A 20,334-nucleotide genomic window follows, 5' to 3' on the forward strand; every position below is an offset into this window, starting at 1 on the left:
CAGTATAGGCAGTGGCAATCTGCAGGCCATGGCCAACCAAGCTTGGTGGTCGAACCAGGGAGGCCACCTAACTAAGAATGGAACTGATGGAAGTTAGTACACACCTTGTCGATAGTACACACCTTGTCAAACTTGTAATGGAGCCAAACCACACATATCTACTCTTGGAACTTTTAGCTACTGTCACCTTTGATCAGCATGGCTGAAATGTTTGAGAAAAAATCCACCTTCAATTTTAGTTGTTCAGCTCAACTTGTATATATACATATACTATAGTGTCAATCAAATGTAGCAATTGTAGGTCAACAAAATGTATCATACTTTCATATTACCTGACATAATATGGCAGCTCTAAAACTGAAAGTATGCAACTACATGCAGCTAAAATATCTGCACCAGAGCAGCTGAGTTCAGTTATGAAACAGCAACCCTGAAGTAAACAGCTATATCCAGTAATAAACAGCTATAGGGGATTCCAGGAATTTACAAGAAGCTGTACACTAACATGCATACTCTTCATATTCGTAAAACACCTTGGTTATGTTGGGTGTATATATGAAATATGGGGAGTTGTTATCATCTGGAAAGTGAGCAATGCATAATGTGCCAAAGCACACACATATATGTATACATTGTTAACAGGTTCATAGAGGTACTATGTAAGGACTCTCCAGACTGTATACTACAACTTGTAGAACAAATAATGGAATTTGACCCAAATTTCTTACAATTTTAAACATACTTTCTTATCCACTTTCGTATCATTTACACTAGTAAAAAAAGCCCAACTTTCAATTTTTCTTAAAACCTTCTGTAACAACTGCTTCTAAAATGTCCACAGAAATTTTAGATGGCCATTCTCTTCATGTGGGAAAATGCCTTTTGTATATGTAGGTTAGTGTGCAGCTTCTCATAAATTCCTGAAATCCCCTATAGTTGATTACAATGATATTAAGAATAATTAGAGACATGTGGCATCTAATAATTTAAAATTCCCAGTTGGATTTGTATCCAATAAATCTGTCAAGCATGTCTAGTCCACGTTCTGGTTGATCATATGGTAGAAAATGACCAGCTCCACGTACTATCACCTGAAAACACAAGCATAACATACAAAACATGATACAATTATGTGCATGCAAAATTTTGAAACAGCATTAGTTTAATCAATTAATTTATAATGGCATACATTGGCAATGATATTATAGGCAGATTTAGGAAGGTTTTCAAAGACCTTTCCAGAAGTTAATTTATAAATAATGACCAGCACATGCAAATACTCTAACCAATAATTGTAATGGTGGCCACATTTATCACCTCATAGTGGTATTGCTCTTAGTCAATTGGCAACTATACACTATACAGGAAATTCCTAACTGCTATATTCTATGTCCACACTGTCAATTATGTAACACAACAATTATAAATCAGTCACATCTGTATCACTGAAGAATGATTCACACAAATCACAGCATATCATTTTATTAAGCTCTTCCACTGATCTTTTTGCATTGAATTCTTTTATTTGATGACCAGAGTTGGGATCGTTGCTGTCACCCTTCACATTAGCATTCTAAGAGTCAGGAACTAGTCACCTAAACTTCTAAAATTTACCATATATAGATATTTAACAACTGCAGGAGCATTGTAAGACTAGACACATGGTAATTGGTGAAGTAAAATATAAGTAAGCAACAGCAAAGTTGATGATGCGCAAAACTTTACCCCTCATGCACACATAACTCATGCCATGAATGTACCTGAGTAAAATTGTTTGATTTTCGCACAAATCCAGCAACTTCTACATCATCTGGTTTTATCTTCCACACATTACGATCAGCTTGTGCAAATGCGTCAGCACCACTCCACTGAAGGACTAGCAAAAACCGTTCGGTTAGTGGTCCCCCAACAGCAACATCCAACTGTCCATTGTATAGTAGAACCTATTGGAGTATGTTATGAGGAGAATTAAGGTAGATTTTAGCAATACAATCCATAGTATACCACTGCATGTATTAATATAGCAAGAATTACACATATATAATCACAAACTGATTATTCTTAGATTTACTATACAGATGTGGGAGTTTACTAGTTATTTAGGAGATCTTCTATGGCATTCCAAAGACTACATTAACAGTGGTGGATCTAGAAATTCTCAGATGGGATTTCAGGTTTAAACATCTGGAATATTCTTACATGGGCATTAGCGGAAGTCATTCAACAAGTGTGTGAAGCATACTAAGCATGCTCCAACTAGGGGGTTAGGGGACATGCCCCCACAGGAAAGTTTTGATAATTAGCCTTCTGATGTTGAATTTGGTAACACTTTTAATTGAATCAAACACCATAATAATTATTATGAATTACTGCATGGTGTTATTTTACTATTCAACTCTAGCTGTGGTAATTCTAAAAACTGACATTTAGAGGGCAAAGCAAACTAACTGAATCCCCCCAACCCCACACTTGAACTTGAAGCCAGCCATCATGAGATGATGCCGTCCAGGGATGTGGTCACTCTTTCCTATCTTTGATGAGGACGAGTGGTGGTACACTTATGCCTTGCAATATCTTGTGTTCTCCTAAACGAGCGATGGCAGGTGGCACAAATAAAAGGCTTGTTTAAAGGTGGCGCCATTACTTGTTTATCTAGTCCATAAGTACACAGTGAACGCCATCTGGTACAATCCTGAGCTTCCTTATACCATGATGTCTCATCTATCCCACACCTCTAACATTCCAGCACACCACACGTAAAGACCTTAGGCAGTTAAAACTGCCAGGATGCTTTCCCATAGTGACACACAGCTTCTGGAGCGAAACTGTGATGGAAAACACTAGGGACTCGCTACACCACTCACACACACACACACACACACACACACACACACACACACACACACACACACACACACACACACACACACACACACACACACACACACACACACACACACACACACACACACACACACACACACACACACACTCACACACACACACACACAGAGGAGAATTTTTACACATTTGGTGCTGAACTTGTTGAATAAACATTGTAAGTGATCATGTTGAAAGCATTATTCAATACCAGTCTCTAGAAGTGGCAGCTTTGAAACTGCATAATATGCAATGTGCGGGGCACAACATAAAATTGATGTAGTATAAAGTATGATTTCATGTACGCATCCAGAAAACTCCTGATTTCATTCCACTTTGGAATGACTTGATTTATAGGCAAAGGTTCTCCTAGGCCTACCAATTTCAGAATAGTTACCAGGGGCAGATCCAGACTTTAAATTTTGATGACAACATTATCATTCTCCACAGCATTGTTTCACAGTTAAATCCTACTATTATATTAAAAATGCAAGTGAAACTTCTAAAATTAGCAGTAATCCATTAAAATGATAATTATTTTTAGAGGTGTTTATTGCGTATGAAGAGCCCACCTTCTGAACCTCTGATAGGGGTGATGTTAGGATGGCATCAAATGATTAAATAGGTCATTAGCTATTGATATAGCGAATATGATTATGCATTTGGCTGCTGGTCTACAAACTAGGTACTTGTGCCAGCTCCACAAACTGATTTCTGGTATATATGTGCCTTATTATCACAGGGGGTTTCAGCTGAAACCATCACAACCCCTCTATATCCACCACTGATTAAGCAAAATAATACAAACACAGCTGCTGTCAGAAATTCTATTGCTATACAAGTTCTCATATATACATGTGTACAAGTGTGTACTAACTCATAATTTATAAACAACTTCACTATGAGACTCACCTTGTAATTCTCCATGACTGTTGCTAACTGTGGTGCTACTGACTGCATCACATCCTATACAAGCATACAAGTAGTTACAACTTATAATGAATAATATTTATTACTTACTCCTATGAGAATTTTCTCTGTTGTCAAGCCATCACTGTATGTGAGGTTACCAACATGAATCTTGTTCCTAACTTCTGCCTTTTCCAAAAATGCTCCATAATATCCAAATTCCACAGAAATCTGTACCAAACTCATATTAGCTATTACTCTTGGTAAATTGTTCTACACTTACTGAGGTTTCAAGTATATTCCATAAATTAGTACAACCAGTTACATTAACGAAATAGGAAGGATAAGGCAGTAAATCTCCAGATATCACTTCAGCAAATATCTAAGAGTACATACAAATATTAAAAAATCTTACTTAAACTTTCCATCACAAATATGTGGCAACACTTGTTAATAGCGTTACTGCATTGAGCTTGTAACAAGCATACTCATGGCAATTGTAGTTTCCAGGAACAACAATTTCCTCTGTTATGTGTATAAATTTTAAGGGATTTTTGTAGATTTTGTGGTTGCTTGGTTGTCTGCAACATTTTCATCGTCAAAAATTAACAATTATCGGGATTGACTGAATGCTATATGTGACCAGATTTTACAAAACCAATCCAAATCACACATCAGGCAAAATCAATTAAATTAACACTTCCAGTGGATAGCTACACTACCCAGTCTATTGGTTTTGACCCTCAGCATTATCAAACTAATTGAGGCTGGTTTAACAGACATCTTTCCTGGGTGATGTGGCAAGTTCAAATGGTAGTTACTGGCCAGAATTAGTGGTACACAGATGGATGAACTCGTGTAGTTGGACAAACATTTCTCTATGGTTTTGCTAGATGTCAGCCAGCACAGCCCTGTAATCTCATGTCTGGACTTCAATTGTGGTATAGCTCCATTTTGAAGTCTAACCTCTTGCCCACCGCTCCACCTCCACCTCCCACCCTTCTGTACTAGTGATACTACTTCATTTGTCCAGATTTTGTTATCTTACTTGGCAGGAAACTCTACAAGCAGCTGACAAGTACTGGAAGTGATCTGAATCTTAATAAATTGATGCATCTCTTGTGTAAATTCATATGCATGCTCACTTCTCTTGGCAAGTTATAATGGCTTAAAACCATTTATCTGGAAAATTCTTATGTGCGATTAGGATCGGTTTTCTAAAATCCAGTCACATATATAATAGTGAAAATGAATGATCCTCAAAAATAAAACTGCAAAAATCATGAAATTTGTTAATCTACAAAGATTATGTACCTTGATAATTTGTATGTATGCAGTATCTATATCCACTCAAAAACAGCCAAGCTGTAAAAAAAAGAGTGCGGCCCTCAAAAGCCTGGGTGAAAAAAGTTGTGAAATCAAAGGTGGCGGCCAAGAAATGGCTGCAATGATGTTAATGCTAATAAATTTTATAAAAGTTTTTAGCATTAACATCATTGCAGCCATTTCTTGGCCACCACCTTTGATTTCACAACTTTTTTCACCCAGGCTTTTGAGGGCTGCACTTTTTTTTTACAGTTTGGCTGTTTTTGAGTGGATTTCGCTTCTTTTTGTATTTTCAAAAACCAAATCCTGCACCTTTTTACTGGGATATGATTTCCAGGCTGTTGTATCACAAGTTTTGCTAGCATATAGCACTTATTATGATGATGATTGGCACGAGTCGGTCATATTAGTCTGCTTGTAGACCGCCTGTGGACGAAACTAAGTTAATACTCACTGATCGATATGAAAATGGCTCTGATTTGATGAAATAGCTACTAGATTGAGCCTCAAAGTGTTGCAACAATAGTATGGTGCTAATGCTCTAATAGAGCGCACGTTTTTGCTTTCGCTGAAATCATCTAATAGAACACACATAGAATGTTCTAGAACAATCTAGATTTTCTATTGGTAGATCAGTTTTACTTATTAAGCTAGAATTTTCATTTATAAGATAGAAATTAAATGAAGTGATCAGCCGAGATAGCAGTGGTTCAGTGGTTAAGGATGCGGGCGTTAAGTATGGAGGTCCTTGGTTTGAAGTCTGGTCATGATGAGTTCATTTTTTTTCAACATTTTTATTCACCTTTTTTTGCCCCCAGTGACTGCTCTATTAGAGTATCTCGATCCCGCGATTTTACACTTGCTCAGTTTTTGCTTTATAACTTTGTAGTTGTAAATCTGTTGCTGTTCTAACCACCAAAAGGCACTCCTACAATGATCAGCCTATGTACACACGAATTTTCAAGTTATTCCTCTACTCGGTTTACCCTGTAGCCGTGACAAAAGTTTCATCTTTTTTTACGTGAATAAACGCTCACAACTCCTTGGATATTTATCAGATTCATAGCAAACTTGGTATGTGAATGTACCTTTATATGCTCTTTACTTGTGTCAAATATCGATACAATGGAGTAACAAGATTGTGTTTTATAGCAATTTTTGCAAAGTGTGTGAAAAGAAATCAAAGCCCCCATAGCTCCCCTAAGGAGAAGAAAAAACAACAAAGAAATTAAAATGAAACTTTGGCCACTCATATCTCAGAAACGGCTAGGGAGATTTCCTTCAAATTTGGTATGTGGAATGGCCTACCTGGCAGGCACTTTCTGTAGTGAAACTAGTTCCAATTGGATAAGGGATCATGGAGCTACAAAGGTGTGAAAATTGTGTTTTCTTTCTTCCTGTAAATATACTCACGGTGTGGCACACCGGCTTCTAGGACCACACAACACACTACCATGCGTCTTGATACAAATCCATTGTTGTGACAATGTCATGTCAGAAGTCTGTATATACTACTTTGGTACACATGTAGTTTGTAACCATGTATGTATGTACTGCATAACGTGCTGACAAGTTTGCATTGTGCCGGACTGACTACAGCCATAGATAATATAGTACAAGTAGGGATTTGCAACAGTAACATCATTTCCATAGGAACTAATAGTTTTATGTACGGGCAATCCTTGTTACGGGCTTGACTTTGTCTTGGTTACGGGTTCAGAATCAGCCTTGCTTCACAAAATATAATCTTCATGTAAATCTTCAGTCATTGGGGACTTTGTTGATGCTTTAAAAATTTTTGTACCTTGTCACAATCTTTAGTACAAAAAATTATTGGTGCCACGTAGAGGTGCACCGATAATCGGATTGGCTATCGGTTATCGGCTATATCAGCCTTGTTTTTGCATATCAGTAACGGATCAGTAACATGTATAAAAAAGCAGTAGATACAGATATACATAAACATATATATTTATGGGCTCTCATGCTCTAGTAATAGCCTAGCAGTGCATGTTACAGTCCCACTCTGTAACTCTCTGTCACTTATTTACTACAGTTAGAGAGCAAATTGTTTCCATGCTACCATATCGGATTGGCTATGTATATCTAAAATTATTTTATATTGGTTATCGGAATATCAGCTAAAAGTCATATCAGTGCATCTCTAGTGCCACGTCTGAGCAACCATAGCAAAGAAGTTCTGAGACAAACTGGCCGCAAACTGCCGTGATTTGATAACACTCACTTAATCTAATAGTGAATAGGAAACTGTCAAGGTAAATTCAAGAAGAAACAAAGTAGAGTTAGTGAGATGGACACTCAAAGTCCCTACCCATAACAAGGATTGCCTGTAGTGACGTTACCGCTGTGAATCCCTACTTGTACTATATTATCTAAGCTACAGCTTATACAGCAGAAATTTATACTAGCTAATTTAAGTATTATACATGGCTTACCTGAAATGCTTGAACATAATTTCCAGCATTAGTTTCAGCTGCAACAGCTTCCATTTGTTTCCTGACATATTCAGCTTGAACACTATCTATCAGAGAAAACTGCTGCATTAGATCTGCATACCCCACCACCATCTGTACAAGGACAAGTATATGTGTACAGCATCTGTAGTTATTTGTTTTCAACTATCAGTCCTGTAACTGTGTGTGTTTCATGGCTATAAAACTGCGTGAATGCAAGTATTATATGTTGTGAACACTGAAATTCTTACATACATTAATAGGGTCACAAAACCCATCTCCAATAGCAACTCCTTTCATGTTTATCTTCAACTGAGCAGTTGGGTTTGACTGGTGTATCTTGTATGCCAAAGCTGGTATGAACTTTCCTGCATAGGACTGTGATGAAGCAATGCAAAAAATTTAAAGTGGAATTCTGAATCATTACATACAGCAATAGATAAACAGAACTTAACAGTTACCTCTCCTGTAATATAAAAATCATTTTTCTGGTAATCATCAAACACCAGGAAAAACTGCTGCAAACATCTATATCAATGACAGAATTGTGTTGTATACAACCAAATTGATACAAAATACATGCATACTCGTAAAGATTGTCTGCAATTTGATCTTCATTACTGGAGTAACCCTCATCAGAATCTGTAAAACTGAATCCAGCACCAATCTGGGATAACATTATATGTTAATTCACTACAAAGTTAACACATGTAGCTAAATGCCTTACTGGATTGTCAATGTACATGATGGAATAGTCTTCATTCCAGTTTACAGGTCTTGGTTGTACTACAAAATGATCATAACTATATATCATACTGTGATATAGTACACACACAAGAGATCAGAAATTATATTTATGCTAATCAGTCACTCATTTATATACAATGGCACATGTGTGTGTATGTGTGGTCAATCCTCTTGCAGGTTACTAGTCCTGAAGACTCAAGTGGTGCACAGGCATGCTGGTTCGCTGGGTAGAAATGTTGTGTTTCACATGGCTATTAGAGGCTTTGCCTTTTTGTGTGTGTTTATTCATTTGACCATTCTATTAGAATACATAACTGTTGCTAAAGAATGCTAGTATATCCGGTGCATATCTAAAATTAATGTAGAACACAGGGTTACTGCCTAGTATAATATTATACCAAATGCAGACCAATCTAGTAGATTTTGGCCTTCTGGGATATCTCACCATAGACTTTTTATAGGAAATTAAGCCTATCATAAACCATGGTAGTAGTTCATAATAGAGATTGCCTTTTTTTTTGCCAAAATCCTAATAGAACACACACCAAATCACCACCTTAGATAGCTTCCCAACCGCACTGAAAAGAAGCCGTAGAAGTTAATTTGGAAGAAGTATAGGTCCAGTGGAAATATGAAGTCCAAGGGAACCAATAAAAGTACTTAATGAAATAATTATGCCATTTTGTTCATCTTATTTTTTATTTTTTTTCCACAGGCAAGATGTGCATGAGTACTTTTCGGGAATAAAAACTACATAACTTTCCTTCCTATGTCTTTCTTTATGTCCATGACCTATTACAATGATAACACCCATTCTCAAGCAAATTTGCTTATTGTTCAACTCAAGGGTAGCCAATGTGTTAAGTGTGTTAATAGGTATCCAGTCTATTCATGCTAACATGTTCATTTGGAAACCCTATATCATTACCTATATTTAACCACTGTGACAGTATATTAAGTTCATACCAGAGCAACAATGTTGTTGTGTACCACTGTGTACTTGACTTACTGTGGTCACATAGCTGCATGCATACTTGTGAATGATAGATCAGAAGCCATATTGTTTGTAACTGAACACAGCATGCTATACACTGCCTATAGGTAGCTATATAGTACAAAGTACTTTCAATAGTAAGGAAACAATACACTGGCGTTTGCTAACTCTGATAATATTAACTGACTACTTAACAGCTACTGTACATGATGACTGACTTTAATATACATGTTTAGTACTGTGTAATACCAGCACTTCTTATTATCATTTAGCTATCCATAAACTGATTCATAAAATTTGATATTATACCAGGGGCGGATCCAGAGTTTGGAAAGAAGGGGGACACCTTGCTGAAAAGAGTTGAAGAGCAAAAAGAAAAAGGTCACAACAATAATAGCTAGTTATCCTTTACCAAATATATATTATATCACATATGTTATGTAAAATAAAATCCTTTTATAGTTTCATAGGTAAGCTACACTGCCTCATGAACGCTGTGACTGCATGCTTTATTAGAGTAATTGACTGCTCTATTAGAGTATCTCGATCTTGTATGCAATTTTTTGAAAGGGGGGGCACGTGCCCCCTGTGCCCCACCCCCATCCGCCACTGTATACATTATGCATTCCAAAGTCATTAGAACTACTATAATGAAACAAACACACTTCATTAACCATTTCCATTCTTATCAATCATGATGGGACCATTCTCATTGAACAGAGCAAACAGGGAAGAATCTCCTGGACCACCTTGTAACCATAACAACAATGGTGCATTTTTATCTCCATTCTGTATACATCAAAAGGTTCAGATTACAATACCCATTTCATAACATAGCTACATGTGTATGTTGGTACGCATCAGTCTACCAGCAAATTATTGGCATATCAGGTGGGTAAAAGCAGTGAGCAAAATGCTGGCATACTAGGTCATTTTTGTAAAGTGGACTCTATAGAGATATAATATGAATATTGCACAAAAGATACTTTAGTAAAACACTCACATGGTAAGAGATACTCAAATAGAACAGTTAGTGAAATTGTAGCTATTAGAATGGTCAATTAACAAACATTAAGCAAAACAGAGCAAACTATGGAAAGAATTGCTGGTTAGAAAAATAGGTTGTAAACTGGCAAATAGACTCATCCCTAAATCCTAAATATTCAACTTGCTCATGCAATTAGACTCTTATTATGATCTTGTTGTAAAGGTTCAACAGAACTTAAAAAGAAACACTGGCAGTGTCAATAGCTGTATACTTTACAATAACTACACAATCTTTCTAAACAGCCTTTGTATTAGTATACAAATACTGCCTACACATCAATTCATTCATGTATATAACAAGATATACTGGAACCTTACACTTACTTTGGCTGGAAAGAACCAGAAGTACATGTTACTGTTGGTAGTTTCATTCACTGTGAAAAATCCTACACCAAATACAATAAATATATGGCTAGAAACTTTTAGATCAATAGCTTTGTATCATACAAACTATAAGCTCTGTGTTAGCCTTGGTCTAAACTCACCAGCATGACTACTGTAGTGTAGAGAAGAATGAATCCCTTTGACTTCACTGAGATCACGGGCTATTAAAGAAAACATGTACTGCTGTTATATATTATAAATTCTTTAAACAACATCAAAATTTTAATATTAGTAGTAAGTTTGTTTTTTAGAGATATTTGTTCCAATCTAAATGCTTCGGTGACCTTTGCATGACTACATATATACCAGGGATCTGGGTCTTGATCATGCCATGCACTTACAATGGGCACCACAAATTGTTCAACCAGATCTGTTGTATAAGCTACCATATGTATTTTCAGCATTATGTAGCTATGCAGGAGTATGTACCTTCCTCTGTAGAGTAACTACACTACAGAAGAAGGTAGTAAGGTTATATACTACATATTGCTCTACCAACTACTAACTACTTGGCCTCCGGACAGCATAAAAATATGTGATCACATAATATTATATGCAGCGGTCCCCCCGACCATTCTATTATGTGAACAGTAGAAATGACTGTTCTATTAGAGTATTTTGTCTAAGGTGTGCATTCTATTAGAGTAATTGAATGGGTTTTGATTATATCAAATTTCTTGATTATCTGAATCCACTCAAAGCTCAATGATTTTGGATAATAGAGGGACCTATCACAGAAAAATCAGTCTGGGTAAGGACTGATTCTGGTTGACCAAGTTTAGTCCGGCCAGATCATTTATGGCATCCAAAATTGGTCTGGCCTGACCAAGAGTGGTCCAGGCAAGTGTGAATTCTGCAAGATGATGCTGCAGTCATTAGCATGTATAGCTAGCTATATATAATGCAGCAGTGAAGTGATATTCCACAGCACTGGGTAGTTGTCAGCACTCTTATCAACTAGGGGGGTAGCAAATGCTTCCATCCTTTTAGGTAGATAATCACTGACAGTGAGAATATAACAGTTTCCTAACAATCAATGTGCCAATGCAGGAACGGATTTAGGATTTACAAAAGGGGGGCTAACTAAGGTACTAATCTCTCATGTGAAGGTGTGCGAAGCATAATATAGCTACCTCCCAGCATGCGAACTAGGAGTACTGGGGGCATGCCCCCCCCTCCCCCCACCCTCCAGGAAATTTTTGAAAAAAATAGATGCTAAAATATTGCATTTCCACATACAATTGCTTATAAATATTTTATATATTGTCCTTAAGATTCTGCAGCATTAATTTTGTTAATGAAAAGGTTTGGGTAAGTTCAGACAACCAACACACTCTCAAATTGCACAACAACAGGTGCATGTTCGAATGATAATGTAATTGAAACCAAAAAGGCTTGAAATTTGAACGATACGAGATTGAATCTGAGAACATTTTTTAGTGCATGTGTATACTTGAATTAAGTATTGCCATACATAATGACTGTACAAGTAGATGAAGATGAATCAGTTATTAATGAAGGCCTTTTAAATAGACCAATGCATGCATTTCTTTAGGTGCAGACAGATATGGATAAATTACAGGCATAGTAGAACCAACTATTATGTATCTGATGAACGGTATGATAGAGTAGTTAGCTAGGTGACTGCTCTATTAGAGTATGTGATCTCAGCTGTGCACCTCCAATGCTGATCCCAGTGATCCGGGCCTTGGTTGGATCACCTTTAGCACAAATCCAGTGATAATGCCTGCCATGCTCATTATTCAAGATTCATAATGCATGTTTAGCTAAGTCGGCTGCAGAGATCAGTCACAAACAAGTCAACTATGCATCATTGGCTGCATGCGTTGGTCCACCCAGACCAATTTTGGTCAACCAAAATTAGTCCGAGTGGTCGACCAAATTGGTCCGGGATGCATGTGGCCAGTCAAATTTGTACAGGACCAATTTTAGATGCCTGGCAGACTTTGTTCCTGTATTGATCATGATTGTATCCATACATTTGCATGCATGTGCAAGACAGTTAGTATATTAGTATTATCCGTTATAGTAATTCCACATGCAGTTCCAAAGATAATTAAACTGTCTTCTTATAATATAATCTGTTTGTTAAACACACAAAATGGTCTATGTTTTCAGAAGACATGCTGATTAGCCAACTTGTAAACTTCTTCTCTATACTGCTAAATGTCTTATGCGAGTTTATGCATGCCAACATAATGTCACACAATAATGATATTCAATTAAGGTGGCTCTAGTGTGATGCTGGTGGAAGACAGGAAACAGAGTGTTCTTATAGGTATATCATATGAGTGGCCATCCAGATGGCACCTGGGAAATGCATTTAACTATTTTGTGGACACACCACATTTGACATCACTGCAATACATACAACATTATAGTGTGCTCTATGTGGTGCTGAATGTAAAAGTCAGATATGTGCCAACTTGTATAGTTTAGCTACTATAGTTATTTGGTCAGTAATTCTATAGCTATGTGTGTATGATCATACGTCATAGAATCAGTGTACATAATATGCAGTACCGGACCAGTTAGCTAGCTAGTAGGGGGCTAGCTACAAATAACCAAATCAATCACATTAGCTATTTAGCTGTGTGCGAGATGAGCTACGACTACTAAATGGGTGTGATAGCACAAACCTTTCCGATAATCCTTCTTCTTGATGTACGGGGTCAAGAACAGAGGCTTGCCGGGGTCTGCATCGCCTTCGTAAAGTATGGGGCCTGGTAGAAACTGTTTCCGGAGAATTCCGGTTAACTCCCCCACTGTAAACACGGTACACAAAATAGCTGCTATAAGATATAATCCACTAGCCATCTTCGGTGTTTGAATGATCATAGATACTACAAGTATCTATGGAATGATGAAGTAGGGGTCTTGCGCAATCTTACAAAAGATCACTCACGTGATCTCATTTGATTTTGTGCTGTGCGTTAAATAAATTATATTGACAATTTTGTATGATCATTTGGCGAAGGTTGTTTTCAGAGTTCACAAGGATGAGTGATATAAGACTGACTGGTAAGTTGCCATCCCTAGCTATAGTGTGAGGTGCGTGAATGGTATATTACAATGTATACTGTCCCTAGACATTGGAGCTAATTTAACAGGTACAAGAGGTTTGTTACCTGACTAATTCACACGTGAACATTTGACTAGACCCGATGTTCAATGGAGTCTACCATGGGAAGCAGGTTCACCCTGGTAAGTAGTGCTGTTTGCAGTACATGTTTTATGCTGTCATAAAGGATCTGTGAAGTAGAATGTGGTTATGTGTCTAATGTCTTACCCCAGCTGTAGTGATGCCAGAGAATTATGTATAATAAATAATTGCTGGGGATCAAGTCAACATTGAGTCTGGGACATTTTCTAAATTCCACGCAATTTGTGACCATCTCAGCAAAAACCTGTCTATTTCGCACAACTTCTGAATTTCTTTTTATTTTCTTAGCATTATCTGCATTGTTCAAGGAATGGTTTACCAAAGTTTTAGTTGAGTAGTTTTGGAATTGCAGTGCTAGACAGTAGGAAGAGCAAGGAAATTGATTTGTACTAAAAATAAACTGTAGGTGCTTACATTCGCAGCCATAACTTCCGTCTGGATTAGTCTACAGACTTGGGGTTTGGCTTACAATGTTCACCATGGATTGGCAGATCAACCAAGGTTACAGTTGCTTGCGCATAGGGGTATGAAGGCAGTTTTATTGAAGAAACAGCAACAATTTTGTTTACGTCTACCGCATCGTAAACAAACACACGTGACATGCAAATCATTGGAGCTACAGAAATTAAACAAAGGTTTTCGAACTCCCCATGAGTAGGCGAATAAGATAGTGTATAGGTTTAATTGATTTGAGTCTTCCTTCTCTGAACAATGGCTCAATTTAAACTTGCGAAAAAGTTTCTTTTTCACATGCATAATTTCACCATTTTTAAAAAAATTCATTTTTTTCAAAACGCATGCTTGTGCAAACTAGATGGGTTTTTGCTGAGACAGCCACATTTTAGTTTTAACGTTCTCAATACATTTACAAAAAAAATAAATTTTGTTATTTGTTAAAGTTTGTGTGAACACTGCCATTCCTCTAGGAGTAAATTCGTTGAGGCGATCATACACTTTATTAAATTAGTTCTCAAAATAGCAATGCAAGTGAGTGGATTATTATTAATTAGATGCCTAGGTACCATGACGTAACTTTCTTAGTTTGTTCTAGTTACTGCATAGCAGAAATGCTGTGAGGAAGGAAAGTTTAGGGAATTTGGTAAGTGAGCCGTGTTTCGTCTGCCAAATCGTTTGTCCAATACAAATCTGTATTAATTACATAAAAATCTGTATTACATAGCTACCAGCAAACTTTAAATCCTATCATGCCAAATTTGGCAAAGTTTTCTCCTACCAAACTAACCTTGTGATGTTGCTTACATTCAGCCACCAATAATAGTCATTGATGCAGTAAGGAAATAGTGATGCATGTGGAGACGAGAATTTAATTTGTATAAAATTAAAGGCTACTTATATCTGCGCTTTTGTACACATATCAATGTAGTATATATTTTTTTTGTTTGCCCAGAACAGCATTGCTGTTACAGTTGTAATTTAGAATCATTCTGTCACAGAGCTAAGCTATTATGTCTCATGTATATTTGTAGCATTCACTTCCATCATGCATCATCAATGTGCTTGTTTTTAGGTGATTTAGATGCTGTTCTACAAAGAGCATTTGATACTGGAGTTGACAAGGTTGTTGTTAGTTATACTGTATAGTAGGATTTTTAAATTTTGCAGTTTGTAATATGTTTCTAATCTCACTGTATTACTACGCCAATTTAGTAAGTCGATATTTTTGAGTTGCACCTCAAAATTAGCTTTGTGCTTGCCATATTAACAAAATTAACATGCTCATGCTAATGCTCATAATATAATCAAGAGTTTATGAACTCTTGATATAGTGTTACTGTGAAGAAGACTTAAATTACAAATTCATATATATATATATATATATATATATATATATATATATATATATATATATACTAATGCTCATGCTCATAATATTAACATGCTGATATTGTCATTATGAACATGTACAAGAAATGCAAATACATTTTACTATTTCTACTGCTATACATGTGCACGTCCCCTACTCCTGCGCTAATACTCTTTTATTGTGTAATGATCTCCATTACTGTAGATAATAGTGACAGGTGGGAACCTTACTGATTGTCAAGAGGCTCTGAAGTTAGCTAAAACCAACGGTTAGTTACCCTGTGACATATTCTTCCAGTCATTTATGCATTGCTGTTTGCAGATAGACTGTACTCCACAGTTGGTTGTCACCCTACCAGGTGTCTAGAGTTTGAGCAGACTGAAGGGACAACAGCTGAGGAATACTTCCAAAACTTGTTGTCAGTCTGTCAGGCTCATGCGAGGAGTAAAGTGATAGCTATTGGAGAATGTGGCCTGGGTAAGTAGGAGAAGAGAATATTATGAACTCTTTGTAGTACACATGAACATTTCATGTGGTATTTGAGAGCTGTATATTTTGAGGAATGGCATTAGTCTCGTCATCAGCTGCCCACGTGTCTGATCACGTGAAGGTCGTCTGGTGACTTTGGTCCACTGTACAAATGTGCTTTGTGTTCATTCATGCTTACATTCAAATGAATAAATTTTCCAGCTGCTTAAAAGAGTGTTCCTTTATAAAAATTGCAACTAATAAATGCTGATTAAAACTACAAAAACCTTCTTAACATTCCACTTAGAACAATAATCAACAGCAAAGAAGACCTTTAAACATTAATTTTTCAGGTATATTAATGCGCATTTCCTAGTTGGACTGATATCACCAGACAACCATCGCATGATCAGGTGCGTGGGAGGCTGGGGACGAAACTAAAAGATTCCAGCCACATCATGCTTTAATAAATAAATATTTTCAAATCGCTTATGATCTTTCCCTAGATTATGATCGTCTCCACTTCTGTCCTAAGGAAATTCAGAAAAAGTAAGAATTTTTCTCTTAGCTGCTATCTTATTGTTGGTGTGCATTAGATATTTTGAAAAACAGTTAGAGCTCTCTGCTATAACTGGGTTACCATTATTCCTACATTGTAGAGCAGCTTTTGGTGACTTCATAGGTAACTCATTGTGTCACTGTACAACTAGTACTATTAGTATGGTGAACCTGTAGATATTCTGAAAAGAAACAAGGACAAGATCAACGGAGGTGTGGTAAGCAAGTGTACACACATTGGAACCAGAGAGTGTTCAGCTACATATATCATGAACTCTTGGTGAAGCATCTGGTCACCATTGGGCCAACATTTTTGTCTCTATCCATGTTAACAGAGATGAGTAATAGCACCCATTTGCAGTTCTACATATGTATTTAATGCTAACCTTTTACTCAAGGGATAGCATAAAGAACTTAAATTTAAATTTTCTAGGTACACTCATTTGATGGTAGTAAAGATGAAGCAATGGCAGCCATTGAGTTTGGCCTATACATTGGCCTGAATGGATGGTACTGTACTTGTCATTGTTCATTGCATCATTTTATTCTATTAATAGCTCACTGAAGACTGAGAACAACTTGGAAGTGGTAAAGGCAATTCCAGCTGACAAGATACTTCTTGAAACAGGTATAGATGTAATTATTTTTTTGCTAATGTACAGCATTTCCTCATATAAAAGCCACATTTACCTGTCTCAACTATAGGCTGGAGGGGGTTTCAGGGTCTCAGAGGAAAGAACACCGGGTCTTAAATATAGGCCTGTGCTATTGTTTGAATCTCACCCTTGGTGTTGTATTCTTGCTGTTCTCCTTTATACTGAACTTTGATGTATCAGTATAATGTGACATCCCCCTCTGCACTGGTACTATTGTGTAGTATGACTGTTACATTAAAAAATGATGCATTCAGACAGTGCTTGAAATAAGCAGACAAAAATGATAGGACATAGCACTAACTAAACTATTTTTGATCAGACACGTAAAACTTAGACATTGAATACTTTTACCATCAAAAATTATTATATTCAGTCTGATATGAATTTGTCTGAGTAAATTTTGTACCAATTTTGGTTGGACATGATGTCCGATCAAAATAGAACGTGTTCAGACAAACACCAATTTTGGTCGGAAAATGTCAGATGTCCGACCATTATTTCAAGCACTGTACAGATCTCACAGAAGGAATTATACATGTCAGGCAGAAACTACAGTATAACAGAAACCTTTGGCAGAGGAATTGTTTAGTAGTGAATTTGGTGAGATTTTCTAACTTAAAATCCAACTTGATAAGGAGACCTATTGTGAAGTTACTCACTAAACTAATGGTACCATAAGCAAATTTGCCACCAAACATATTCTGGTATAAAGAATTCATAAAATCCTCTACTGATAATGGATTCTTGACAGTATTTGAACGTTGTTATCACAACTACATTGATATAATGCATCAAATCTTGTGCTCAACAAAGAAATGGAAAAGAGATGTTGGCTGCAACCATAGAAGCCCATTTGCTTGGCTCGAGTGAAGAAGACACCAGTGAAGTCCATATTGAAGATGAGGATGGTAGTGATTTATACAACTCTTGAGTGACAGATTGTTGAACTTTATTGTCCTCTGACAACACTATTGTAGCACACGCTACATCAAAAATCCTATAAAAGCCTGTATGTTAGTTTCTTTCCCAGAAATTTAGACCCGGCTTTTAAACAAATGGGACTTTTATTGTTCAAGACAGGTAATACATGTATATTGTTACAGATGCTCCGTGGTGTGAGATAAGACCAACTCATGCTAGTTCAAAGTTTGTAACTACTCAGTTCCCTCCTGCCAAGAAGAAAGAAAAATGGGAGTCTGGCTGTAGTGTGAAGAGTAGAAATGAACCAAGAAATTTATTGTTAGTACAATTATGGTTCAATTATTGGTTTTTTGACTTCTTGCACACATGTACAGGCATGTTCTGGAGGTGGTTGCTGGTGTAAAAGGAATGGACGTGCTTCAACTAGCACAGCAAGTCTTTGTCAATACTTGTAATTTATTTAAATTGTAAAATAATAATTGCAAGTTACACAGTTGTCACAATGCATTAGCTTGATGCGCATCCTTAAGAATAGGCAAATGCATAAATAATATATGTTGCCCCTAGCAACCTGAATTTTACTTTATTTGTAGGTATGAATGAAGTTTTAAAGGATAGTTTACAAAATGTGATTTTTTAAATCGGTTTTTTTTCCGTACATTGTTTATGTGACAGACAACAATTGCTCCTTCTGCAGCAACACTGGGAAATTACCACAAATTCAAAATGTCAATTGAAGCTTGAAGAGTTTACTTTACGTTTTCACACACATAAACAAGGGGGTGGCACTCCAGTCTGTTCTCCGATCTTCATCTCCTGTCAAACTGAATAAACCTTGTACCTTGACACGCTTGTTTCTTGATCAAATTCTACTATAATTTCTTAGCTACAGGAGGCATGGCAGGCAAAGCAACTGTACATGTGTTTTATAAGTGCCTTGCCTCTTTTTTTTTATTTATCTGATTTGTCAAAAGACAAGGTGGCACCAAAAGGCAAAGCCTGTACAAGGGTGCCTCTGTCCTTTCCAACAACATTATGCTGCCGTAATTGGATGAGTGAGGTGCTGTATATCTTATTCCCTTCTGTGTTCTGCCATCAGATGTTTACAAGGATTTAAAGGATGCTTTGGTCAATCTCTAACATCACTGCCAATTGACCTAATCTGAAACCAGACTCTCTTCCGGTAGCTTTTTTGTATATTTCTTTGTATCTTCTCTTTAAAATATTTCATACTAGGCCAGAACGTGATAAAGTATAGAGTAGCTAGTGAGGCCAGGCAACATTTATTACTTGTTTCTCATCCACAAGAGTTTGGATTTCCATGTGGGCTGGAGGTCATTATTCATTGTTAAATAAAATACTCCAAATCAAGCTGTATGTTACTCTAAAGAGCTAGTACTTACGTTATACTACTGTTTCTGTGGTGCAAATGATACTTGCTGTGTTGTAAAATGATAGCCAGCCTTCTTAGCATTAGAATACGTGCGCCGGCATGTGATTGATAACAACAATAACAAACTGCAGAGTGGCAGTGGGGTAAAAAGGGATGTGGGTGGGATGAAAATTAATCAAGTTTGCCTGGCCTGTGAGACAGTAAACTTCAAGACATTGCTATAAATGCTATTACTGCAACCCACTACTATTATTATTATTATCAATTTTATCTAAAGAAAGGGTACACAAAAGGCTTATAGCCTGTACAAGGTGGTCCCCAAAACACATACACAGTACAAAAAGCAATGCAGAAACATTGACTAAAAAATTGACTATCTACAAGCAAACAGGACGTCTCTCACTTAGTATTACTATACAAAAAGTAATACTAAGTGAGAGACGTCAGTTATACAAGTAACATTGGAGCCGTGATCTAATAAGCGTGATGGTAAGGACAAAATTTCATATGGGATTGAGTTCCAAACAAATGGTGTGTTCACGTAGAAGGAATATCTAAATGCATTGAT

The 20,334-nt window shown here is 36.7% G+C and overlaps 2 protein-coding genes across 2 annotated transcripts; one reads left to right on the forward strand and one right to left on the reverse strand.

Moving 5' to 3' along the window:
* Nucleotides 1-453: 453 nt before the first annotated feature.
* Nucleotides 454-13,696, reverse strand: LOC136249182 (probable serine carboxypeptidase CPVL). Its single transcript, XM_066041131.1, has 14 exons — nucleotides 13,422-13,696; nucleotides 10,863-10,922; nucleotides 10,702-10,763; nucleotides 10,005-10,119; nucleotides 8,317-8,375; nucleotides 8,177-8,256; nucleotides 8,051-8,117; nucleotides 7,845-7,967; nucleotides 7,572-7,703; nucleotides 4,073-4,171; nucleotides 3,901-4,020; nucleotides 3,793-3,846; nucleotides 1,761-1,943; nucleotides 454-1,091 (listed from the first exon to the last, which is right to left on the reverse strand). Exons 1-14 carry the CDS (start codon nucleotides 13,618-13,620, stop codon nucleotides 987-989), a joined length of 1,458 nt encoding a protein of 485 aa, XP_065897203.1. The 5' UTR covers nucleotides 13,621-13,696; the 3' UTR covers nucleotides 454-986.
* Nucleotides 13,674-18,862, forward strand: LOC136249185 (deoxyribonuclease TATDN1-like). Its single transcript, XM_066041137.1, has 13 exons — nucleotides 13,674-13,803; nucleotides 13,872-13,892; nucleotides 13,942-13,986; nucleotides 15,474-15,523; nucleotides 15,975-16,038; nucleotides 16,092-16,247; nucleotides 16,745-16,787; nucleotides 16,835-16,920; nucleotides 16,974-17,014; nucleotides 17,230-17,306; nucleotides 17,354-17,424; nucleotides 18,556-18,691; nucleotides 18,748-18,862. Exons 1-13 carry the CDS (start codon nucleotides 13,743-13,745, stop codon nucleotides 18,842-18,844), a joined length of 948 nt encoding a protein of 315 aa, XP_065897209.1. The 5' UTR covers nucleotides 13,674-13,742; the 3' UTR covers nucleotides 18,845-18,862.
* Nucleotides 18,863-20,334: the final 1,472 nt, after the last annotated feature.

Source organism: Dysidea avara, chromosome 3 (assembly GCF_963678975.1).
Source record: "Dysidea avara chromosome 3, odDysAvar1.4, whole genome shotgun sequence".
NCBI classification, from domain to species: Eukaryota; Metazoa; Porifera; class Demospongiae; order Dictyoceratida; family Dysideidae; genus Dysidea; species Dysidea avara.

Excerpts from the sequence above, each read along its gene's own strand:
- LOC136249182 (XM_066041131.1), bottom strand. The coding sequence starts at position 13,620 with ATGATCATTCAAACACCGAAGATGGCTAGTGGATTATATCTTATAGCA. Across the intron at positions 10,923-13,421 it reads GAAGAAGGATTATCGGAAAG|CCCGTGATCTCAGTGAAGTC; the intron begins GTTTGTGCTATC and ends TTTCTTTAATAG. Across the intron at positions 8,257-8,316 it reads TCATGTACATTGACAATCCA|ATTGGTGCTGGATTCAGTTT; the intron begins GTAAGGCATTTA and ends ATGTTATCCCAG.
- LOC136249185 (XM_066041137.1), top strand. The coding sequence starts at position 13,743 with ATGATCATTTGGCGAAGGTTGTTTTCAGAGTTCACAAGGATGAGTGAT. Across the intron at positions 13,893-13,941 it reads CATTGGAGCTAATTTAACAG|ACCCGATGTTCAATGGAGTC; the intron begins GTACAAGAGGTT and ends ACATTTGACTAG. Across the intron at positions 16,788-16,834 it reads CCTAAGGAAATTCAGAAAAA|ATATTTTGAAAAACAGTTAG; the intron begins GTAAGAATTTTT and ends GGTGTGCATTAG.